Source organism: Phoca vitulina, unplaced genomic scaffold (assembly GCF_004348235.1).
Source record: "Phoca vitulina isolate PV1807 unplaced genomic scaffold, GSC_HSeal_1.0 scaffold37, whole genome shotgun sequence".
NCBI classification, from domain to species: domain Eukaryota; kingdom Metazoa; phylum Chordata; class Mammalia; order Carnivora; family Phocidae; genus Phoca; species Phoca vitulina.
In genome coordinates this window covers 3,017,778-3,044,321 of record NW_022589740.1, presented here as the reverse complement: position 1 = coordinate 3,044,321, position 26,544 = coordinate 3,017,778, and the positions used below count along the sequence as shown (strand labels likewise).

At 41.1% G+C, this 26,544-nt stretch overlaps 1 protein-coding gene across 2 annotated transcripts in view; it reads right to left on the bottom strand.

Moving 5' to 3' along the window:
- The window catches only part of LOC116646755 (contactin-associated protein-like 3), a 174,845-nt gene extending 157,230 nt beyond the window's left edge, over positions 1-17,615 (bottom strand). For both annotated transcript variants that reach the window (XM_032427683.1, XM_032427684.1), the window contains exon 1: positions 17,417-17,615. In XM_032427683.1, the coding sequence (XP_032283574.1) occupies positions 17,417-17,501 (85 nt within the window). In that variant the 5' untranslated portion in view covers positions 17,502-17,615. The remainder of the gene's footprint in view (positions 1-17,416) is intronic.
- Positions 17,616-26,544: the final 8,929 nt, after the last annotated feature.

The window sequence follows — 26,544 nt, the reverse complement described above, 5'->3', positions numbered from 1 at the left end:
GATTACCACTGAATAAAGCAGTACGTTTTCAGATATCTCATTAGACACATTCACAAAGATAATATATCTATTTGATGTTATTTTCACAGGGTACAACTAAACTTTTCTTTTAAAAGATTACTCGAAGAGGGTGGGTTTTTTTACTCCTCTACTAACCTTCCGAGCCATGCTGATATATAGCACTCCCGTCAAAAAGAAGGGGAAATGTTGAAATGTTCGGCAGCAAGTGGAGATTTAAAATTCACAGCACGTGTTGAAATATACCATGTACAGCTCCTGCCTTTTCTTTTATAAACCTGACTCTCTATCTGCACCATGTAGGCATTATATAAGACCACAGGACTTAAAATTAGTTTATAAAAGATACAAATCCCCTAACCTCAGAGACCTCCAGACTTTAACAGAAAAATGCATGATAAAATCCAATAGTTTGTTCTGTTTTAAAATATGAGAAATAGCTCAAGATTTCAGACACCCGTAAAAAAATGTCTCAGTAATTTATCAGCAATAATTGTTGAAACTTCACAACTTCATAAGTATACTAGTAAAGTGTTATGAGCACGAATTAAATTGTGTCACCTAAATCCACCCATGGTGCCAACTGTCATACTTAGAATTATCGCTGTAACTCTAACAGCAGTCCATAAGAAAAGGAGGTTAGGTGAAAAACCCCACACACTTAAATGATCCCATCCACCTGTTTTCAAGGATAAACACATTTTCTTTGTTTAATCAAGAATACTCTCAATATCTGATAAAAGACAAATCAATAAACATACAATCATATTAAAACATGAAACAGAAAACATGATTTTTTTCCTAAAGAGGAAAAAAATTTCATTATGTTGAACAGCATGCAAAATATCACATTTAATTCATTTTCTGCTGATTATCTTTCTATTTTTAACACAATGCTTACTCTCAATTTTTGAACAAGGCCTCAAGCACAATTTTACTTATTTCCCGAAGAATATTAGCAAGAGTTTTACTCTCCCTTGTCATTCTCCCCACTCATGACTGTAAATTTCTCTCTTTTTTAAGATTTTATTTATTTATTTGACAGAGACATCGAGAGATGAAACACAAGCAGGGGGAGTGGGAGAGGGAGAAGCAGGCTTCCCGCTGAGCAGGGAGCCCGATGTGGGGCTCGATCCCAGGACCCTGGGACCATGACCTGAGCCGAAGGCAGACGCTTAACGACTGAGCCACCCAGGTGCCCCCAAAACTTGTATTTATTTCTGCTTTTCCTTTTGCTTCTGATCTTACTGCTCCAATAAAGTCAAACAAGCTCTCATTTCATTATAGCAAATTAGCTTACATCATTATCTTTGGTGACCAAAACTGGGACCATGTTTCCCTGGTTTTCCCATTTCCACAATTTTCATTTGACAATTGTGCTCCATTTAACTCAGCACAACATGAGCTTCTGTAATGGAAACACATTATTCCTTTTCAGTTTTAGGAAATTTTCTTTTGTTTTTATGTTGATAATTCTTTGAAATTTATTAAAACTGGTTTTTTGGTCAAGTAAAAATGTAAATATTCTATATATAGTTGAAAGCCTGAATAATATTGTCCAATATAATCTATACCCATAAAAATAAAACCTGGAAATAATTTATTCATATCTCCATATCCTTATCACTTCATTATATTTTATTTTATGTAGTTATTTGTCTATTTTATCCAAAACTTTTTTTTTTCTTCCCTTCTCTTCTTGTTTTCTTTTGAATAGACTGAAATCTGTCCCCCACCTAGTCCATTTTTTATTCTATTGGTTTGGAATGTATACTTCCTATTACTATTCTTCTTGTGGGCCTCCTTAAAGTTTTACACTGCATTTTGGTTAACAGTTTAACAAAGCCTACCGTTAAACAGATTTTAATTCTCTCCATAGAATAATGCAAGGATTGTAAAATGCTTTATGTCTGATCATCCCTTTTCATGTTTATTTTCCATTGCTCACATAGATTTATCTTGTCTTCTTTCTTTTCATTCCACCAACTGCACACTGATGTTGTACGTACAACTTTGTTGTTGCTTAAATGTGTGATCAGATTTGCACACTAGCTACTAGATTCTTACCTCTCATACTCCCCTCTGTAATCATTTCCTTTCTTGCTAAACTTATCCATCCACATTTCTTTAGTGAAGGTTTGTTGGGCTTTAATACTCTTGGATTTTATTTTTTCTATGAATAACTTTATTTCACCTTCATTCTTGAACCATAAAGCAACAAGTCTACAATTCTTTTTTTTTAATTTTATTTTATTATGTTATGTTAAGTATTCCATCTCACAAACTTAAGAGTTCATGTCTCTGCTTTTATTATTTGTTTGTTATTCCTATCTCAGGTCACTCTCATCAGCTTCTCTTGATCCTGGTGTTCAAGAGTTCCAACATAAAGTGTTGCTGTGGGTGGGAATTTCTTTTTCTTTGTATTACTAGGGATTTGAGGGGTTTCCTGAATCTAAAGATTGGTGCCTTTTCCATTCTGGGTAATTTCTATAGATTACCTCTTAAGTGTTTCTTCTTTCCACATCTCCTCCTTCCAGAACTCCTATCAGACACAGAGATCTTGTTGCAATCTTCTCCCTGCCCCTTGGCCTGGTTTTCATATTTCCCGCCTCTCTGTCTCCCTGTGGAACATACTGGTTATTCATTCCATGACTGTCTTCTAATTTGCTAAGTCTCTCTCCACCTGTGTCTAATCTGCCATGTCACCAGCCACTGAATTCTTTACCTCAGTGATAAAGAATTTCATTTCAACACTGTTCTTTTTCAATTCTGCTTGACCATTTTGATCATCTGTTATTCTTTCCAGTCTCCCCATCTTTTATTTCCTTACACATACACAACAAATTGTACATTCTAAATTGATCTCAATATCTACATTTATTTTTATCTGATTGTGCAGTTTCTTATTTCTTCTGATTTCCCTCATGGTGCTTTGTGTCTTCTATGTGCTTTATATTTTTATTTTTATTGTGAGCATGTGTTTCCTGGACATGGACCCATAAGCCTAGATGACTGCAGAAGCAAAACACATTCAACGGGAAGACAAGACATGAGGAGACAGAACCGGAGGCAGAGGGAGGGGGATGAAAGTCCTGGTGAGAATGCTGGTGGAGTGAGGTGGCTGTAGTTCAGGGTCAGTTAAAAGAGGGGATGAAAGTGGTGAGTGAAGAGAAGGGACCTTTCAAGGAGAGAGAGAGAGAGAGAGAGTGTGTGTGTGTGTGTGTGTGTGTGTGTGAGAGAGAGAGAGTGTGTGTGTGAGACAGAGTGTGTGTGTGAGAGAGAGTGTGTGTGTGAGTGTGTATGTGTGAGAGTGTGAGAGAGTGTGTGTGTGAGAGTGTGTCTGTGAGAGTGTGTGTGTGAGAATGTGTGTGTGTGTGTGTGAGAGAGAGAATGTGTGTGTGTCTGTGAGAGAGAGAGACTGTGTGTGTGAGAGAGAGATATGAGAAAATACATGAAAGTTTTACCAAGGAAAGTAAGATCATCTTTAGAAATATTACTCTGGCAGTAGGATAAACTGGATTAGGAGGATGTAAGCTGGTGACAAGGAAACCATGGAGACAATTACAGAACATAAATTCCAGAAATATGGAGGGTTTGAACAAGTCAGTGCTGGAATAATTGAAGAAAAGACAACAGGGACAAATTGAAGAGAGAGCGCTAAACCTAATCTTTCAGAATCAAGCAGTAATGCTCCCTCTCTAAGGATCCACACAGGTGTCTTCATATCCATTTTAATTGAGACTGCATCCCAATGTCTATGCAAATATGTTTGGCTTGGAGACTAACACTCATTTAACAATCATAAAGGCTGAACAATCTGTGTTGATGGCCAGATACTATGTATCCTAGAAGACTTCAGAAAAAAATAGCCAGATAAAAGAAGGGTCAGTTTCAGGGGCATGTTATCTTGATCTGGGGAATCCTTCTTGGCTAATGGAAAAATATATAAAATTGAAAGAAGTTAAAGATTAAGATTGTTAATAACAAGTTAATCCAAAGAGCAAAATCTAAGGAACTTTATTGTTTACAGAGGTATGATATTACAGAAAGCCAAAACTTAACCAATGTACTGTACAACGTTCTGATTCTGTACCATAGTCTTGTTTTTAATATTCTTATTAGGTAATATTATCTTAATCTTCCATCATAGTGATAATATTTTGGATAATGGAAATACCCAGTACAAATGTTTTTCCTTAAAATATTGCTTATGTCATTATTCTACCCAGGATCATGGACTAAAGTCACATTTCTGATTTTATACTTGAGGTCTACAGGAGCAATAATAGTGGCTAAATTTTACTCAGGATTTGCTATGTTCCAGGCAATATTTACATACATTAATTAATGCAATCTTTCCAGTAGCTCTATGAGGTAGGTTACTACTATTACTTATATTTTTTAGAGATGCATAAACTGAGGCACAGAGAGAATAAGCAAATTACCCAAGGTCACACAATGGACATTAATTATAGAAGCAGAATTCCCATCCAAGCATCCTATCAAAATTACCCCACCCCTAAATATATGATCATCTCAACAGATGCAGAAAAAGCACTTGACAAAATTCAACATCTATTCATGATAAAAACTCTCAACAAAGTGGGTTTAGAGAGAACATACCTTAACATAATAAGGGCATACTTGAAAAACCCACGGTTAACATCATACTCAATTGTGAAAAACTGAGTTTTCCTACTAAGATCAGAAACAAAACAGGAATGTCCATTCTCACCACTTTTATTCAACATAGTACTGGAAGTGCTAGCCATAGCAATCAGACAAGGAAAAAAAAATAAAAGGCATCCAAATTGGCAAAGAAAAAGTAAAACTGTCACTAGTTGTAGATGGCATGATACAATAGATAGAAAACCCTAAAGACTCTATTAAAAAAACTATTAGAACTAATAAATTAATTCAATAAAGTTCCAGGATACAAAATTCATATACAAAAATCTGTTGCATTTCTATACACAAATAACAAAGTAGAAGAAAGAGAAATTAAGAAAATAATTCCATTTTCAATTGTACCAAAAAGAATAAAATACCAAGAAATAAACTTAATGAAGGAGGTGAAAGACCTGTACTCTGAAAACTATAAAACACTAATGAATGAAATTGAAGATGACACAAAAAAATAGAAATGCTCATTGATTGGAAAAATTAATATTGTTAAAATGTCATATACTCAAAAAAGTCTACCAATTCAATGCAATTCCAATCAAAATGCCAATAGCATTTTTCACAGAACTAGAACTCTAAATAACCAAAGCAATCTTGAAAGAGAAGAAAAAAGCTGGAGGTATAACAGTCCATTTCAAAATATACTGCAAAGCTATAATAACCAAAACAATATGGTACTGGCACAAAGACAGACATGTAAGTCAACAGAACAGAAGAGAGAGCCCAGAAATAAACCTATGATTATGGTCAATTAATCTACCACAAAGGAGGCAAGAATATACAAGGGGGAAAAGAGTCTCTTCAATAAATGATGTTGAGAAATCTGGACAACTACATGCAAAAGAATGAAACTGGACCACTTTTTTACACCATACACAAAAATAAACTCAAAATTAATTAAAGACCTAAATGTGAGACTTGAAACCATAAAACTCCTAGAAGAGAACATAGGCAGTAATCTTGGACATTGAACTTAGCAACATTTTTCTAGGTATGTCTCCTGAGTCAAGGGAAATAAAAGCAAAAATAAAACAGTTGGGACTACACCAAAATATAAAGCCTTTGCACAATGAAGGAAACCATCAACAAAATGAAAAGGCAACCTACTGAATGAAAGAGAATATTTGCAAATACCCGATAAGGGCTTAATATTCAAAATATATAAAGAACTTATACAACTCAACACCAAATAAATAAATAAATAATCTGATTAAAATGTGCAGAAGACCTGAATAGACATTATTCCAAAGAAGACATACAGACGGCCAACAGACACATGAAATGATGCTCAACATCACTAACCATCAGGGAAATGCAAATCAAAACCCCAGTGAAATATCACCTCACACCTATCAGAATGGGTAAACTCAAAAAGAGAAGAAATAACAAGTTTTGGTGAGGATGTGGAGAAAAAGGAACCCTCATGCACTGCTGGTGGGAATGTAAATAGGTGCATCCACTATGGAAACAGTACAGGGGTTCTTCAAAAAAATTAAAAATAGGGGTGCCTGGGTGGCTCAGTTGGTTAAGCGTCTGACTCGTTTTCAGCTCAGGTTGTGATCTCATGGGTCTTGAGATGGAGCCCCATGTCAGTCTGCTTAAAGATTCTCTTCCTCTGCCTCTCCCCCCATTCACATTCTTTTTCTCTCTTTCTCTCTCTAAAATAAATAAATCTTAAAAAATTAAAAATAGAAATACCATATGATTCAGTAATCCCATTACTGGATATTTACTCAAAGAAAATTAAAACACTAATTCAAAAAGATATACGTACCCCTCATGTTTACTGCAGCATTGTTTACAATAGCCAAAATATGGAAGCAACCCTACTGTCCATCAGTAGATGAATGGATAAAGAAGATGTGGTACATGTGTGTATATATGTATATGTACATACATATATATATGTATTATGTATACACACACACACACACACACACACACACAATGGAATAAGATCTTGCCATTTGTGACAACATGGATGAACCTAGAAGGTATTATGCTAAGTGAAATAAGTCAGACAGAAAAGACAAATACTATCATTTCATTTATAGGTGGAATCTAAAAAACAAAACGAACAAAGGCAGAAAGAGACCCATGAATACAAAGAACAAATTGGTGGTTGCCAGAGGGGATGGGCAAAATGGGTGAAGGGCAGTGGGAGGTACAGGCTTCCAGTTCCAGAATGAATAAGTCATGGGATGAAAGGTATAGCCTAGGGAGTAGTCAGTGGTATTGTAGTCAGGTTGTATGGTGACAGATGGTAGCCACACTTCTTGTAAGCAGAGCATAAAGTAGAGAGTTATCCAATCACCATCCAATCACTATGCTGGACATCTAATGTAACGTGTGCCAACCTCCCCCTCTCGTCTATCTGAAAGTGTGGTCCACAACTTTAGTACATTTGTTGAATTTTTGTTTTATGCTATTTGAAAGAACGCTGCTGGAATCATCCTCACTTATATACCTCCACAGTGCCCCCAATATGTCATTCTGAAAATAAGGAACAATCTCGGGGCGCCTGGGTGGCTCAGTTGTTAAGCGTCTGCCTTTGGCTCAGGTCATGATCCCAGGGTCCTGGGATCGAGCCCCGCATCGGGCTCCCTGCTCAGTAGGAAGCCTGCTTCTCCCTCTCCCACTCCCCCTGCTTGTGTTCCCTCTCTCGCTGTGTCTCTCTCTGTCAGATAAAGAAATAAAATCTTTAAAAAAAAATTAGAAGCAATCTTCATTTGAAAATAGAGATATTCTTTAGAGGTCGTCATGCCCTTGAGCCAGCTAGTCATAAAAATTTTCAATAATAATAACAGGTTTTGTTGACTCAGAAAATCCCACAGCCCAGACCAGGGGTGTCAAGTCTGAGACCGCAAAGGGAGCTTGCTCTTGGTGTGGCAGGTTCCTAGACACAGAGTCCATGGCTGTCACGTCAGAGACAGCTGTGGCTCAAATCAACTCAGCCTTCTGGCACTGGACACCCATGCTGAGGTGCAATGGCCATCTGTCCGCCTGCCTGTCTTCTGCCCTGTTGTGCAGCCAACCTTTCCCACTTGGATGACACACTGCTGCAAGTATCTAGTGGACGAACCAGGCTTCTGGAGACCTCCAGTTACACACTGCTCCCAGGCACCTCTATTTCAGAGCCCGAATATGGAGCCCGGCTCGGGCTTGATCTAGGATCTCCCTAGAAACAGACATCCTGTCTAATGGCCCCTGCCCAGAGGCCTCCGAGTTCCTGCTCATCGGTCCTGGGTAGCGCCCCTGACACCTGGCCTTTTCAGCGCTCCTTGGGGTCCCCAGCAGCTTTTATTATACGCACCAGGCTTCTTATCAAAGCCTCAGGACAGAAATTATGTCATGCATTTTGCAACCGAAAGAAAAGGAAACACTCAAAATCAGCCAGGGGATCTTTCCATGGACAAATGGTGAGCTCAGGGATGCTCACGTAAAAATTAACTTTTTATTAGGCTACCTGCAAAATGATTATAAAACACACATGAGGACGCTCCATTTCTTCTGTATACTTTCAAAACAGCGTATTTTCAACATATTAATTACTTCTTTTCTTGGTAAATACTTACTGAGTGCCATCAGCAGAGCTGTAGAGACAAATAACTGTGATTCTGTTTGCAGGAACTTTAAAATCTAATGAAGGAGGCATACACGTAACCAACCATCTGTTATATGAAGCAGATAAGAGCCTGAAAGCTGGTGCTTTCATAATAGATGTTCAACTAATGACCTAAATGGATGGTGCGTTTCGCTTCCTTGTCAGGATGATGCAGGGAAAGCACCTGGTCAAGGACCGAGTCCCGATCACTTCCTGGCTCCACCTCGGGTCGGTCAGAGGGCCACCTCCTCCTGTCACAGTCCCCCGATAGGAATGGCCACACAACACAGCAGAGACAACGAGAGTCAGATCTGGGGATTTGGCTGGATGTTTCGGGAAAGTGAATCATTCACCTTTTTACTTACTCGAGAGCCCACTGTCTCTCAGAACTACCCCCTGTCTCCTCAAGAGGCCCCTGCTTTCTTGGAGCTTGGAACAAGGCAATGAACAAGTAAGTAAGTGATCACTGCTTCAAAGCGATGAGGGCCAAAGTCCCAACTAGCGGAAAGCATTCTCTCGAGCAGTGTTGCTGGGCAGCTTGACCTTGGTCATGGATGTGCCAAACGGAACGCTGCTAGAGCATCAGGCCAGCACGGGAAGCCAGCACTGAAGGAGGAAGAGAGGCCGAGCCTCCCGGCACAGCCTCACCAACCGGCTCCAACCTTGCCCGAAATGAAATCATGTGTGCCGACGATTCCCTTCTTGGTGTAAGTCCATTTGATGGGGTTTTCTGCCACTTGGAACTGAAAGATGCTTGCCAATACCCTAATCCTGACACCTCCATTTCTTATTAGTCTACACACAAAATCAAGCAACCACTTAGTCCTGAGAAGTGTTCTTGTACACGGTGACACTGCCCCTTGCACTCAGCCCTGACCCCACGGGCAGCAGTGCAGGACGAAGGACACCTCTCTGGCCAGCTCAATCCACGCAAGTCAACCCAGGCGGTCATTCAGCCTCATTGTCCATCCAAGACAACGGAAGAGGAAGATGCTCATGGAGGCTCTGGGGATGAGGGTGCCGGGGACACAGGGGGGCTGCCCAACTTCCTCCCTGGAGAATGGGGCCACGATTAATGACATAGGTGTCTTTTTCGTGTTAAAGAGCACACTAGCCTCCCACTCCCTCCTGCCTCGCCTTGCAACAATACTCACAAGGGAAAGGATCTTTTTTCTAGGCAAATATGCAACCTGTCCTCCAGCAAATGAGTCCCATTACTTAACAAGGACAGGAGTAAAATCAATCATCGGTAGGGATGTAAATTTCTCAAAGATCAGGTTTTCAGGTTTACTAAAGTAGAGCAGTAGCTCATCATCACAAAGAATAGTAAATTCTAGGATGATAATTTTATTCTTAGGATCTAGAAAACCAACACTGTGTTTTCTTAGACTTGCGCTATAATTTAGAATAGATCATTTGACTCTCCCTAGCAGGGAACTGACTCTGATATCTGTCAACTCTATTATGTTCTATGTCTGCAAAAAAATTTTTTAGGAGTTTTCCTTATACTTTAAGAAAGCTTAGAGTAGGGGCACCTGCGTGTCTCAGTCGGTTAAGCGACCGACTGTTGGTTTCGGCTCAGGTCATGATGTCGGGGTTATAAGATCACGCTGAGCGTGGAGTCTGCTTCAGATTCTCTCTCCCTTTCTCACCTCCCCCCTCGTCTGCACGCTCTGTCTCTCTCCCAAATAAATAAATGTTAAAAAAAAAAAAGAAAGAAAGAAAGCTTAGAGTAATTTGGTGTTTGCTCCCTTAAACACTGAAATACACCTTAAGCTATCAACACGCCTTCCTTTAGTCCTCCAATTTTTTTAACTCTTAGCAATGCCTGCACATCCCACATCATACAAAAGGATGTGCTTTGGAAGGTCAAGATCACAGGGTTTCTTATCAGAACTTCCATGAATCAACGCAACATTGTAAAGAAGCTTAAGACTCACAGACATGCAGCAGCAGCTCGCGTGATGACAGCGCACAGCTGTTTATTTTTCTTTCCATGTTGTAATACTTAGTGTCGCAGTGCTCTTATTTGCAAGTTTTAGTCATCAAAAGCACAACAAAGGTGAAGGTACATAATAAATCCTTAATCTTGATAATCTCCAAACATTTGAACAGATGTCTATAGACATGTATTATTTTTCTTAAGTCTGCCAGACCTGAGACACGAAAATAGATCCCGGTTCTTTAAGTATTTTCTTCCATAATAGAAGATTTGATCACAATGACTTTCTTTGAGCCTCACCAAATCATTGCATTATTTTCTAATGCTAATTGGGTTCTTTTTAGTATATCTACTGGCCTGTAAATCAAAACGCTACCCCCCATCCTTAGTACACTCCTCCCGGGGAGGAGGACGGGATTAGGGGCGGCGGGCTCGGGACGGCTGCGTACCAACACCTGCAACACGGGGCCGTGGCTCGAGAAGGTAATACTTTCACCTGGGACGGGGCGAATGTCGGATTTCTGAATCACTCACATGCTCAGCAATCCGAACTGGAGAATATCCACCTTACACAACAGTTGATAATAAACAACTCGATTCCGCATAACTGGATTGCCACCTAATCCACCACGCGCCTGGCTCCTAACGATCGACGGTGGTTCCCAGTCCCTTCCGCAGCCCTCTCTACCCATCCACCTCCCCGGGACATGCCAACCCATGCACGCTGTGGTCATTCTCACACCCCTGCCGTCAATTCACCACTCCCAGAAACAGTGTGCTCAGCGTAACTTTATCAAGCTCTCTGGTTGCCTGGGGATTTATAGATGTTAAAATAAAAAACTCATTAGAACCGTGAGTCCCGCAGGCAGTGCTTAATTTAATGTCTCGAGGGAACAGGTCACTCCTGCTGTCATCCAAGCTTGCAATTTGCCTGCTGGCTCACAAGCTCTAGAGAAATCTTCCATTGGGTCTTGAACACCCCAAGCAAGGGGACGACAGTGGCAGGAGCATGTGGGACACTGGGTCTCAGCCACAGCACTCAAGGGGCCGCCCAAGGATACTGAACCCCTACAGATTCCAAACAAGGTGGGCCAGCCCCTGTCTCCCAGTGGCCCAATGAACACATGGCCTAGAAATTCCTTCTCCCTGGGCAACAACCATGAAATTAGCTGATGTAACCACAAGTGATGGAGTATGTGAAAGCCACACCTCAATAAAACTCAGGATGACATAAATTTACACTGTTTATCATATTCCCTGAATTAACACATCCAAAAATAATTGTATTTGCCAGTTCAAAAAGCAAACTTTTTCATGTGTCTCTCCATGATTTAGCTATAACTAACACCCCCGCCATGAGTATCTTATCCAGAGTAATAAAAGGCACCGCCCAGATAAAATACATTACACCATTTTTTTGTCCTACAACTGTGCTACACGGCAATAAAACCTGTGTAGTTACCATTTGTACCCGAAAAAAAAAATCCATTTAACTTGTAACATCTTAATGTCTAAGCTCTGATCAAACGGTAAATGACCAAGTCAGCCATGGGTGCATTATTCTGAATAATTAAACAGTCACGTGGGCCTATTGAACAATGCCCTGCCTAAGTGTAAAAAGGTCATGCGGTCATACTCTCTTTTTGCAGTATTTACAAGTTGTGTATAATTTTTCATAACACATGATAAAAGACATCTTTAAAGCATGTAATCCTAAGCCACAGAATTCAAACGAGGAATAACAACTATGTCTATTTTGATGGAACATATTACATTTGGTCTAATGCCTTTCAGAAATAGGCTGACAGAAATAATTGAGTTTTTTAAAAGTTATTCAACACCAAGCAACCCATGCCTAAAGCAGTAACACCAGAGCGGGTGGCAGGTGGGGTGGGCACCCTGCAGAAGTTACTCTGAAGAATTTTGTATGTTGAAGCTAAGCCTTTCAAGGCTCTAAAAAGTTAGTGGGGAGAGGCCCTTGGATCTATTACTTCCAAATTGTTTGAACTATTTTATACTTTTATATTCCAAGTCCAATTTTGATTTAAGGGAGAAAATTAAAATTAAAATTTGCTCAGTTCATTGAGATGTTTCTGTTAGTGAATAGGTCCTTTATGAAGTACTTTTGAATGATTTGGTTTTTTTTTTTTTTTTTCCAAATCAACACAAAGAAGCAGATTTTCATGACCTCTAGTCCTCTCCCCAAAACATCCTTCTAGATCTGGGAGGGTCACCGATGACATATCCTCTGGTCATTTTGTTTGTTTTTGCTTAAAGAGTCTCCCAAAATTGTATAAGCTGGCTCTGTTCTTGCCCATCACTCTGTGTTGAGAGTCACCATGGATGGACTTTGTAAGTTTTTTGTTTGTTTTCTCTGTGTTTCCAAAAGCATCCTCACCACCTCAGTATTTCTGGGAAGTGCATTCAAATACTATAAATATGGGTTTGTCAAAGGCTCTTTCCAAAAATTCTGAGCTCCACTGCTTGCTAAAACACGTATCCATATATTCTGTGCTCATTTTCCCCAACACATTTCAGTGCATCAGGAATGGACCCCCCTATTCACCTGCTCCTTGGGCACACCCTCTGACAGGCTACCTTCCTGCCCCAGGCTGATGAACTCGGAAGACTGGGCTCACTCCAGACAAACACAAACCCGGCTACTGAGGCAAAGAAAAGCCTGAACCAGTGAAAACACTGGAAGGAGTTTAGTCCACATTAGTCAAGGTGAAATTTCTTTACAGACGATATAGAGCCGTTCACTCATGACGTTACTGGAGACTGAGTATGCTCAGTTAGCAATAAAGAATTTTAATGACACTTACTTAATTACAAGAATCCACGTCCACTGAAATAATAAGACTCATGAAAAACAAAACCCTCGAGAAGAGACATATGACAAATACATTTACTTAAATAAATGCTCGTGGGGTGCCTGGGTGGTGCGGTCAATTAAACAGCCAACTCTTGATTTTGGCTGAGATCATGATCTCAGGGTCATGGGATCGAGCCCCGCGTGGGGCTCTGTGCTGAGTGGGGAGTCTGCTTAAGACTCTTTGCCTCTCCCTCTGCCCCTCCCACACGTGTGCCCGTGCAGTGTCTCTAAAAAAATAAATAAATGCTTGTGATTTTATACTTCCTAGCAATTATAGCATTATGTCCAGTTACTAAGTTCTGATGCATATTTTTTATTCCAAATTATTAAGGCAAATCATATCACGAGGTTAGGATGATTCATAGACTACAAGAGCCTCACTATTATATCAAACTGTGCCTGTTATTTATATTTTAAAAGGATAATACTGTGTGATATTTCTATTACAGGATTATATTAATGCACTTTCATCAAAGAAGATACAGTAAGGCTTTAGCACATACAGAAGCCAAGGTTCCAATGAAGGAAGTGTGCAACTCTGGTACAAATCTTCAAACTGAGATGCTAGCATGTTTATTGCTTAGGTCAAGCACCATGTAGTCCATGAAGATCATGGGTTGGTTTCCCATGGCGGCCAGCAAAATGGCCTTGATCCACACCCCCAGTCATGGTCAGACATCTCTCCTATGTAAGTAGGATTTACTGGGGAAAAGGACAGGTGTCAATATATAAAAACAAATTCAGATGCTCACTCCTAGAACAGCAATTCAAAGTGTGCACCCCACCTGTAGTGGACCAGAAATATATCTTTCTTTCTTGCAACAAGAAGGGCACTTTTGACGGGAAGGAATCACAAGGAAGCTTCTAGAAAAAATTACAAGTACTGAGATTTAACAAAGTGAAAACAAGTCAGTCATACTTACTAAACTGAATCCCTGGATCTGCAAAAATGTCATCATTCATATCAAATAATCACCACCAATGCCTGAAATTTCTAACATATGCTTCAGTCCTTTTTCGGTGGAGATGGAAAGGGGGCAGCAACCCATCAGCTACAGCTTATACTCTACTTACATGGGGACAATAATGCGGCTGTGAATTAACTGTCAATTGTGTTGTTCCCAAGTGGGGAGGGGGTACACATTACCCCTCAGAGTGATGCACAATCCGGGAAACAGGTTTACAACGTTAAATACACAATCAAAATGTTGACATTTTCATACTCAGATTATGTCTCTTCTTCCTCCCAAAGGGTCTTGGAATTCATAAAGGAATCGTGGATTCACAAGAATGATTCTAAAGCGAAGAGCTATCACCTTCTTCCATTTGTGGCTCTGGTTAGGAAGTGAAGGAGCCAACAACAGCCTACGTAACAACTTCCAGAAAGCAGGGCTCTAACTTGGGATCTATATTCTAACTTCCCTCTTGGGTTATTTAAGAGGACAGATCCATATTAGAACACTCTCGTCTTTACTCAGGACAGACAGTTCTAGAAGGCAGACCAGGGAGATGTTCACATTTTTTAAAAAATATCGGGTCCTAAGCCATATTTTGGAGAACGCAACTTGTTTTATCTTCAAAAAGACAGAGAATACAGAGCAACAAAACAAGCTCATGGTCATGGTCATTTAAAAACATTTTCCCTCCTGTGTGTCATCTTCCTGATATAAAATTTCCCACTGATTAAAAAGATTCATATCGCACATGTGTAATCGCTGAGATGTCAAATCTTTCAAGCAAGTCCTGTTCCTTGAGAAGATCTCTTAGGCTGGAACCTCCCCTGCAGCGAAACCCTGGCTGACCGATTTACTACTGAGAACCTGCTCGAAAGAGAGTAACTATGTCTTTGGATCCATCTGGGGAGAAGATCTTTGTCTTTTTTTACTCATACACAACTCTCATTAATTTCTTATTAGTGCTCAAGAATATTTCATTTTTGTTCATTTTAAAGTCCTGTCTGAAAGGATTATTTGAGTTTTGAAAACACTAAAACGGGGTGGGGGGGGAGGGCAGGAGGATATCCAACAAAAATCTTGAACAATATTGATGTTCATGATTTCTTGTTTGTACCTTAAATCCCATACTGCTGGCAAACTCCTCTAGAATTTCTCAAATGATGGGGCAGAACAAAAAAGACCCCTCTACCTTGACTTAGTAATAACAGATTGCAAATACATGTTGATGTACCTTGCTTGTACGCACATATAACACACACTTCCCAAATATGCAGGAGTTAAAGAAACACTGAATTGGTCAAACTAGCTAATCTAGACATGAGATTCATTCACCATTTACTTCTACTGTTACAAATGACGCGGCCAGATAAGATTACTGAGAAATTATCAAAGGCAATCTGTGTGGTCTCTATGAATCTTTAAATCTGCAAAGTCATTTGAATATATACTCGACACTTGAAGAGTGTCATCTTTGTGGTGATCTGATCAAGGACTTTAACTTTAGTATCTAAAATGTCCTTAGCAATGCAAATGTACATAGGTTCTTTAATTTATTGAACTTTTTGCAAAAGTACTAAATACACCTAAACAAACAGAGGCTGAAAAGCGAAAACTAGCATCAGCATCTGGAGAGTCAGCCAGAGACCCAGAGGGACTGAGCCTGGAGACACAGCGGTTTCAGACATTAGTTCTGCATGGATATTCAGACGCGGAGCATCCCAGAGCATGTGACTCCTAAGAAGGATGTTCAGCGTGAAAGAACCTGATACCTCCGTGGGTTTCAGGGAGTAAAACGCTAACTGAAAATAAATAAATACCAAAACAACTGATCTTGGCAATATGCTGTAATCACAACGAAGGAGACGAGAAAGGCAACAGGACACTCTGCTTTCTCTCGTGGGAAGGATTTTTGAAGCCACGTTTCCTTTAAGTAGGAGTGACCTCCAGTGACTTTTTAATGGTACCTCAGAGTAGTACGTTGAATCATTCTACAATTTATTAATATCAACAAATCATTTAGTAGTGGTCCCCGTTTTTAATTTCTTAGCTAAATGACAAGTGCTCTATTGCAGGATCTAAGGATTTGATTTTATGTAAATGCTCCCCATTTTAATTAATTCAGAGCAGTTGTCGCACCAAGCTAAATTAAAATTGTGTCTGAAACACAGGGCAGTATTTGCCTAACGGAGATTAAGGCTCACTTTTAGGAGTGACTCATACCCAATATGGCATTAAGTGAGCTGATACTAGATGATGACACCACTAAATCATCGCAGCCCTGCCGCATCCATGGATGAATGAGTGGGAGAGTGACTTTATGTGTAATGCTTTTTCACTTTAGCAAACTTCCCAGTGAGGGCAGAGTTGGACCCCCAAGAGCTAAATCTGGATACCCAACAGCAAGGTCAGTTTCTGAACAAGCCTGCTAGCCCTTTCTTGAAACACACACCAGCTTGTCCTAAGCCCTACACCTGATTTTTTTTTTTTAATTTTTTTTTTCTTGAAGGGAATGGGGCAGGGAGGGAGGACAAGGGGGACTTTCTTAAAACCCCTCAAGGAAAGAAAAGCCCCGGATGGAGATTTCAATCTGAACAACACTCTGAAAACTTTTTCTGACGTTCAGACTCAGGTGGGCTGAGTCCATGCGGCTAGTAGCATCTTTAAGATCGGACTCAGCGCGAGCTAGCCCAGCACCCAGAGGCTAACGTATGTAGCCCCGGTGAACCTACAAAATCAGAAGCACACACATCACAACATGCAAAGCATGGACATAAAATGAGCCCGGAGGGCAGGCTGCTTTCCCTCTACCCGTGAGGGGTCCGGCTCTCCCGAGCTGCGGGGACCGTGCAGGGCAGGGTGGGCTGCGCTGCGGCCCCGGATTCCGCAGAGCGCCCACTGCAAACGCGTGCGCTAATGCAGGACCCGCCGCTTCCCACTGCCACAGTTCCTACAGCACGCATTTACACCAGAAGGAGATCGATGACCACGGCCGGCCTGCTGGCCTCCCCGCATCGGAAGCTATTCTCTCGCTGGATTCTCCGCGTCTCCGTATTCTCATGCTGATTTTTAGGCATCACTAGAACTTGAGCTTTCTCAAAGAAGATTCAGCTCACAGACAAAAAGTCAAATACAGGTTTTGCTGTATTTCAGACTTGGCAGGAGGAAAAAGCATGATAAACCATCCTATCTTGGCGCTGGTACTTGGGGATGTGTTTTTTTTTTTTTAATGCCTTATTTTCAAAAACACGCCAGCGATTCCCTTCTGCAAATATTCGTTACTAATAAAAACACAAATTCTAAGTTGTCAATGCAAGTTTTAAAAGATGTGCTGTACTCACAAGTATTCCCTGCCACTACTGGGCTCCAGGGCCGAGCAGACAAAAGAAAGAGCATCCCGAGGAAGGCTCCCGCGCCGGGGTCCATGGTCCCCCGCCCCAGGACCCGAGGCGTCCGGCAGCGGCTCCGCGCGGGCCTGGCCGCTCGCTCCCGGCCGGGGTCGCGCTGCCTCCTCCGCGCTCTGCGGACCCGCGCGGCCGGCGGGCGGGAGCCCCACCTGCGGCCACACCCACCCCCGCCCTCCCCGCGCCCGCGCTGCGCGGCCCCGGGCGCCCCTGGCGGCGGCGGGCGGAAGTGCGCTCGGCCCGCGGCCGGCCTGCTACCTGCGCGGCCCGGGGCGGGGACAGCGGGGGTCGCCGCGCCTCCGCGAGCCCCGCTCCTTCATCTGCGGGTCTCCCACTCGCGACGGCGCGCGGTTCAACGAACCGCAGTCCGAGGAGGCGAGCGGCACCGGCGCGATGATGCGGGAGCGTCCGCAAGGCGCTGAGCATAGCACTGACGCTCGGAAAAGTGTCTTCCGTGGGTTTCGGTTTGTTGTGTGGTTTTTTTTTTTTTTAGTGGAAAAGATGAAGTTGGGAGAGAAATAACTAATCGGGTTGGAAGAAAACCTTTACATGTATTGAAAACGATTGTAAAGAAGACTTCTTGTTTTCTGAACTCATTTAATGATTCATAGTAGAAACACCTAATGAGCTCCATATTCGTGTATCAGATCGTGTTGAACATTCTAAACTTTCCCAGTGATGCATGTCCACTTGTAGCTCAATAAGGCTGGAAAAATTTAAAATATACATATATTTTTAAGATACTATATATATAAATTGTAAACCCTACCCTACTTGAGCTAGCATTTTACTATGGATATTCCTGCTAGGAGATTTGAGGGCTATGACCAACAGACAGATAAAACCATAAACTGGCACCCTGACAGAAGGAATGTTGTTCCAAATACCATTGCAGAAATCACCTTATACCGAGTCAGTGTCTTGAATAAATTTAATTGCAGAATGAAAGCTTTTGAAACAACTTGTATCTACTGTATGTGTATTGCTTTCCACTCAGATTCTTTCATAACAGTTCCCCAAAGGAACATATTTTTTAAATGATGGAATATTAAAGGAAAAGCATAATCAAAGGGTGGGGCGCGTTTCACAGCATAAAGACAAAAACCTAAAGGCCCATGGAGAAAGAAGGATTTCAAGACCCATGACTTGGAACTCAGTTGCCAGCTTAGTGGCCTTGTCTCCTCCCTGAAGGGGCTCCCAGCAGATGTAAATCCAGGAGTTATGAGCATCGCATCTCAGATCAATACTCTCCTAAAACTGTGATCAGACTGGTGACAAATGTGCTGAGATTGGGAAACAGGCTCCAGGCATTATTGTACCTTCCAAAGTGATTGGAATACAAAAGGAACTTTAACCTTTAGCAGGGCCCCACTTGCCTGACAGCAAAGGATGCAGAAAAGTGTTTTTATGGTTATTTTGCCTGGTGGGGCGGGGGGGAGAACAAAACCAGAAGTGGAAAATTTAAATAGCTTTGCCAAAGTCATAGTATTAACAGCTAGAAATGCTGAGAATTAGACCAAAATACAGAGATTCTGATCCCAACTTTACTTCTTTCTCTATCCCCACTTGGGCCCTTAGGAATTGGGAACACTTCCCACCCCCCCACCCCCCACCTCCCAGCAAAAGGCAGTGGCAGCAAAACCTGTTCAGAAGGTGTATTTGGAACCTTGCAAAAAGCCACAGGTATTGCAATGACCTTCATTCAGACACTTCTCCGGGGCCTGCCAGGAATCCTGGGACTGGAACATTTTATTTCTAATTTTGTAAAGCAAATATAAATTAATGATATACATAAGGGTCTAATATATTTTTTAAACAACCTATAGACCAAGCACTGTGCATGTGTGTGTATTCTTAGTCTAAATAAATGGTCACAACTTTCCTTTGAAGTAAGTACCATGCCCATTTAACAGATAAGCTGGACCTCAGAGAGGGTAAGGGATGCGTCCAGAGTCACACAGCAAACCAGGATTGGAAGCCAGGTTAGCTGAGCTCTGAAAACACCTTCTCACAGAGACAGTGTCTCTGCAACGGAAAATTTGTCACCCTGTGAAAATGGTACTCATTGGTTCATAGGAAACTCATTTGGAATGCATTAGTAAGCACCTCACTAACTGATGCTGATAAAACCAAAAAGGGCAGTGATGGTAAATCACTTGAGCAGGCATTAGGATGGGTTTTTACAAGTCAGATGACACCCAGCAACAGAAGGGAGTGAGACCCCTGGGTGGCCTTCCCCCTGCGGTGCACAGCATTGAGCTATTAACAAAAATTCAACTGAGTAAATTTTAAAGTCTATCTGACTTTATTAATCGATTCAGGAATCCGGCAACATCCCCTCTAGCAAGCAGAGGGGAATTCCAAAGGGCTCTAGAAAGGGAAAGGTTTTTAAAGAAAGGACAAGGGAGTCATAAACAGGAAAAAAAAGGATTATTTGGGGTGGGGTCATCTTCCTTTAGGGAAAAGGGGTCTTATTAGGTGGATTACTTCATCTTCCTTTGGGGGTTGGAGAGGGCCCATGTGATGGCTTACCTTATTACCTTATTGATGCTGATCAGAAAACTCCTGACTGATCAGTTAAGACTATATTTCTGGGAGAAGTTGAAACTTTAATTAGGTTAGGTATTAAGCCCCGGTTTAGGGGCTTGGTCTAGCATAAGTCTGGGCTTGTGGTTCTCTTTTTAAAAGGATGCTGGACCAGAACTGGCTCAGTTGGTTAAGCGTCTGTCTTTGGCTCAGGTCATGATCCCGGGGTCCTGGGATCCAGCCCTGAGTTGGGCTCCCTGCTCAGCGGGGAGCCTGCTTCTCCCTCTCCCTCTGCTGCTCCACCTGCTTGTGCTCTCTCTCTCTCTCTCTCTCTGTCAAATAAATAAATAAAATCTTTTAAAAAATAAAAGATGCCGGACTGGACATCAGCACTGGGGTCACGGCATGACCTCCCAGGACAAGGGGAGCCCCAGGTGAGGAGGGTTGGAGATATCACACTGGAGCAGAGACCTGCTAGCAGGCGGCCCCTATGGCTCGTCCATTCATCCCTCTCCCGCTGTCTCCTCTAGTAGGAGATTTAGTGGCTTGTTTTTAATTTTTTTTTGTTTGTGTAATGGGGATCATAGCCAGTCACGGAGCCGTTATAAAGTTGCAGGTTTGAAACCCCCGCAGGAGGCTGGAGCGTGCAGAGCGCACCAGGTGCAGAGCCGCCCGGGGAGCGGGCACAGCCCCGAGCCCCCACCCGCTCCCCAGCACCTGGGAGCCTCAGCTTCCTCGTCTGTTTGCTAAGGTGACCGGAGTCTCTCCACAGAAGACTGATCCAGGCATTAAAGGAGAAAATGTACGTTGAGCGCTTAATGTCATGCCTGTCGCAAGGGCCCTGGATCGGGTGGGCGTGACGCTGGGGCTCGGGGCTCCGAGGAGCGAGGATGCAGCCCGGGCGCCGCCACCCGCCGGAAGCTAAGACACTGCATTCCCCGACCCCTCTCCGTAGCTCTTTGCTATTTTAAGCAGGAAAGATGAAACAAACGTGGAGACGTAATCTTGCACATTTCTGTGGCTGATGATTCAAACCCACAAACTGTGTGTGTGCGTGTGCGTGGCTGCGGCATTTATACAAAACACAAAAGAGAACTTAGTATCAGCATGAGTCACAGACTAAAGACAAGAAATGCGCTGCTGATGTTCAGGAGCGTGCGGACACTCGTGTATGTCACCGCGGACAGGGTGCCTACAGAACTATTCCAGGTGAAACCAAGCCCGTGGCATTTCCTGATCAACGTCCTCTGTCCTCCCTGCACACCTGGGTCCACTCCGTCCCTGAGCAGAGGAAGGGCCAACCTGCCCGACCAGAGTGAAGACTCTTCTGAAGGCTCTCCACAGATTGAAACATGATGCCATTAATTCCCCTCTTCATTCAGTAATTTTTCCCTATAAATTCTTATTTCTGCATGGTTTATTTAAATCTAGAAATACATTTAACTTTACTCTCATAATGGGAACAGATTTGTCATTAAATCCTCTGAAAGTTAGAATACTGTGAATAAAATATAATAGTATTTCTATTAAGAGTAATTTTTCCCATAAGCCCCTGAGCAACAAATCCTGAAGAACAATTATCAAGAGACAGACTCCAGCGAGAATAAATGTCACATGTGTGATATAGGACACACTGCACAGCATCTTTCCAGGTTCTCTCTGATGAGCTGTGTTCCCTATAATTAGTCCTTGGAAAGCCGGGGTTTTAACAGCCAAAGGATTATGCATCTGATTACATAAATCTCAGCTACAAGAATAGTCAGCCTCATACTTCTTACAAATTCAGTCTGCTTCGACCCAGTAGGACTTTTTGTGACAACCGCTGGTGTCTAAGACAACCTAAAAATAAGTCATAACGAAGAACCTGAAGTATAAAAACAATACTGTGTGGTATTTCCCAAAGTGCGTGAGGAAACATTCCACATGATTATTCCCAGATCATCACACACACTTTCCCTGACATTCTGGCTTGGATAGAATCAGAGAAGTTTAAAATTAAGATGGAGCTCAGATTCAGGTGGCCAGCACTCCACCAAATTCAAACACTGCCCTCTCCAGGACCAATCCTTGCCCACGCCCACAGATGACACAACTTTCAGGAGAGAAGGAAGATGATAGGATTCCCTCCAATCACAGCCCACACGCAGGTACATTCACGGAATCAACGACATGAGTTTCCACAAATATTTCTCTTCTTCTTTTTAAAAAAATTACAGAGATCTATTTGTACTTTTTGAACCAAATTTCTAATTCTATGGAAGGCATGAAAGGTACCTCTGATTTTTTTCCTCACTTCTTTGGGGCTAGGAGGAAGGAGGCAAGGTGGAGTGTATCTAAAAAGGTTTTGTTTTTTGTTTTTTTTTTCACTTAAAATTAAAATCAACATCTGAGCATGACATAAGAGTGCCCCTCCTACATGAAGGGGCACAATTTTAAAATATGATTTTATGTATTCAGACTCTAAATTGTACCTCTTTTAATATAGAAAGAAAAAAAATAAATAAATGACTCCATTTGGGTTGAGAGATCTCATTTACTAAATGGAGCTTTTAGGGCAAAAACAAAATGCCAGTTAATATACTGCAGTTTGAGGAGAGTTTGAGTAGAAACCGAAAGGGAGTTAAAAATTTTCATGAATTTAGTTGTTGAAATTTTTAGGCTTAATGGTGAAAAGTTAAGAAACTTTTTAAGAAACACATACTTAATCTCTAAATCGTGACCACCTCGAAGAAGTTAAGAAAATGTAAAAAGAAGAAGAAGAAGAAGAAGAAGAAGAAGAAGAAGAGGAAAGAAGAGAAAAGAAAATATAGTCAGTGTGAAGCCTTGGTTTTATTACAAGGTAACACAAGTAATTGAGCATCCAATTCCAGGTATAAAACATACTTTCTAAATTTGATTGAGAATAAAATTGGCTCTGGTCTCCATGTGAAATCGACCAGAAGGCCCTGATAGTGAATCAACACCATATTTTGTATGCTGCCATCAAGAAACATAAAGTTTGTTCTTCAGAAAGACAGGAAGCATGAACATTGTTGCATTTTTTTTCTCCTTTTAGGTTAATACTTGGATAAGAAATTGTATTAATTCTATCGCCCTTTTTTTTTTTTTTTTTTGGTTAAAGGGCTTAAAGTCCTATAAGGAAATGATGTTCATAAGTGCAATTTATGTTGCTGTAATCACTGGTAAAGAAATGTTATCATTTTTGATAAATTTGTATTTGAACCTTATTTTGACAATAAAGCTTGCTCCAAACTGTGTTGAATTTAAGAATACTGAAACTCACCACAAAGAGATCACACCCATAAGGAAGGCTATAATAATAATAATAATAATAATAATAATGGACAGGTAATGATAAATATTGGTGAAGATGTAAAGTAGAAGTCCTTGTACACCCCTGGTGGGAATGTAAGCTGGTACAGCTGCTTTGGGAAAAAGTCTGGTGGTTCTTGAAATGGTTAAACGTAGAGTTACCATAATACCTAGCAGGACGACTACTACTACATATGTGAGAGAAATGAAACCATGCCCCCACACAAACTTAAGCACAAATGTTTAGCGCAGCATGATTCACAATAGCCAAAAGGTGAAGACAACCCAGATGTCCATCAACACGCGAGTGGATAAACAAAATATGGTCTATTCATACTGTTAAATACTCTCTCGCCTTTAAAAGGAAGGAAATTCTGATGTATACTACAACATGGGAGAACCTTGAAGACATCATGCTGAGTGAAATAAGCCAGTCCCAAAAGAAAACATGATATGATCCCACTTCTATAAGGGAACTTTCAGAGACAAATGAAGGGACAGAAAGTAGATTAGTGGTCACCACAGACTGTGGGGAGGGAGGATGAGGAGATAGTGTTTAAGGCATACAGAGTTTCAGTTGGGGAAGATGAGAAAGTTCTGGAAGGTATAGTGGTGAGGGTTACACAGCATTGTGAATGTAATGCCCCTGAATTATATGCCTAAAAATGATTAAAATGGTGAATTTTATGTTATGTATATTGTATCCCAATAATATGCAATCCAATACAATACAATGTTATGTGTATTGTATCCCAATAATATACAATCCCAAAAATATAGCTTCGTAGATACAAAAGTTGTAACTTTAGTAGACTTACAGATCTTAATTTGGATTAATTTCAGTCATTAAAATGTTGACTGGGGAAGAAATACTACCAACGTATTGATGCATACTCCAACATGGAGGAACCTTGAAAACATGCTAAGTGAAAGTCAGCTATAAGGACCATGTATTATATGAGCCTATTGATAAGAATTTCTCAGAAAAGACAAATCTACAGAGACAGAAAGTAGATTAGCTATTGCTTAGGGCTTGGGGGGGGGGTACAGTTAGAAGAACAAGAGGATAACAGCTAAGGGGAAAAAGGTTTCTTTGGGGAGTTATAAAAATACTCTAAAATGGATGGTGGAGATGAATGTACAACTCATTAAATGTATTAAAAACCATTGAGTTGGACACTTTAAAGAGGTGAATTAGATGGTAGGTATCTCAAAGCTATTTTTAAAAAAGAATACAGGAACTCTAGAAATACATTGAACCCATTAACATCTACTTGACCACAGCTATTCCAAATAGAAATTTAACTGACAAAGGAGAGTTCACAACCATAAGCAGCTCTATCAGTTATTTACTGCCATAATAATGCAGATGAACAACCTCAAAGCACAGTGGCAGATGCTGCCATACTGAGCTCCCCAGGCTCAGGGCCACGGTCGGCTCAGCAGGTGCTCCGGTCTCACCTCACCTGTCTTGGGGACACTGGCCGTTGGCTGATCTAGGATGGCCCCATCTGGGATGACTCAACTCCCGTCTCACCATGCAGCCAACAAACCCAAGCACCTCTTATAAAGGTGGCGCAGAAGCAAGGGAAGACATAGGAAAAAATGCAAAGCTGTTCCAAGCCCTTCATCTACCACCTTGGCGAGCATTCCACTGACCAAAGCAAATCTCGTGGCCTAACTCAGAATCAAGGGTCAGGAGAGCAGATTCTGCTTCACCTTTATTTTCTCCCCATTTCTACTTACAATTGTATCAGGAACTTTGAGACGTCTTGCTTTATTTCCATTTAATCTTGATTTAAATAATAGCCACATTTAACATCTTTGTAATTCAGCTTGAATAATGACTGCATAATTCAGGTAGATTCACAAGCAAATAGAATCTGTTTGCAACAGCAAACTCTGACGTAAATGCCACTGGACGATGCTGTATGTGACATGAGCCTTGACTGTGTCAGGTACCTTTCTCCTTAAAGCGTCTTTGTGGCAGACGTCTTTGCTGCTCAGGTGTGTTCACCACCAGCATTTTTGCTGCATAACTAGCAGTGAAGGAATTTGGCCATCAAAATTTTAAAAAGATAAAAAAAAAATAGCCGGTTGGCAGTTTGGTTTGACAGTTTGGTTTCGTTTCTCCATGGACATGCTACTCTCATTTTTATAGCATATAAATCTTAACCCCCCTAGTGGTCCACAGAGTGGCACGGCTCTGAACCTACGTTGCCCGGAGAACTTTGGCACGTCTCGCAACGGACACGTTGGCAATATGCCAAGAACAAAAAACAGTGTGGAAGGCTTTCACAACAGGCTACAAAACTCAGTTACAAATATGTACCCTAGTATTTGGAAACTGACACTGCTTTTAATGAAGGAAGGAATTTTAGTGGGAAAAAAAAAGTGTGATGCAAAATGAGGACACAACTCGACAGGCAAAACAAAACAAAACAAAAGTATGAACAAAGACTTGAAAGACAAGTGTTGAGGTACAATCCAGAAAGTAAAATCAGTTATATGCAGTGTTGGCATGAATCTACACCTGTTTTAAATGTATTCAAATATTTTGTACTTCACAATAAAGTCTTTTTAATTTTGCCATTGATTTTTCATGTTTCATTGGGTCCTTTTTAAAGAATGTCTCTCTTTCACTTTTTGTGATTTTATCTTTTATGGCAAAATGGCCTTATGGCCAATTAGGAATGTGGCGAAAGTGTTTGCTGCAAAAATGCTCTTGGCCAAGATGCTTTCGGCGAAACTACGGAGAACCCGGCCTGATGACTTGCCTTTTAGTTATAGGAAATTTTAGCTTTTACAAAGATAACTACTTTTTAAAGTGCTTTTCTAAATATTCTTCTCTTATCACTAAAATGCATGCCTGTATGCACAAGTGTAATTAGAATAGGAAAATGTTAATAACGACCCCCCTACACACACACACACACACACACACACACACTCCCCCCTGCTCTTGCCTGTGGATGAAAAGTGCTATGTCACTGATATAACAGATGATAACTCTTTCTTTATGTTCATTTATAGGACTAGATTCATTTTATTTGTGTTGTAATTATAATGTGACATTACTCTGCATCGTGTTCTGGGTTTGCACGTTTTATTTCCAGAGAGTGGCTTCATATGTGGAAAATGAAATCCTATTTTTGCCTGTCAGTCTAAAACGACTTTGAATCCTAAATGGGTCTCACATGGCCTGCCTTTAAGACATTCTTTTTTGT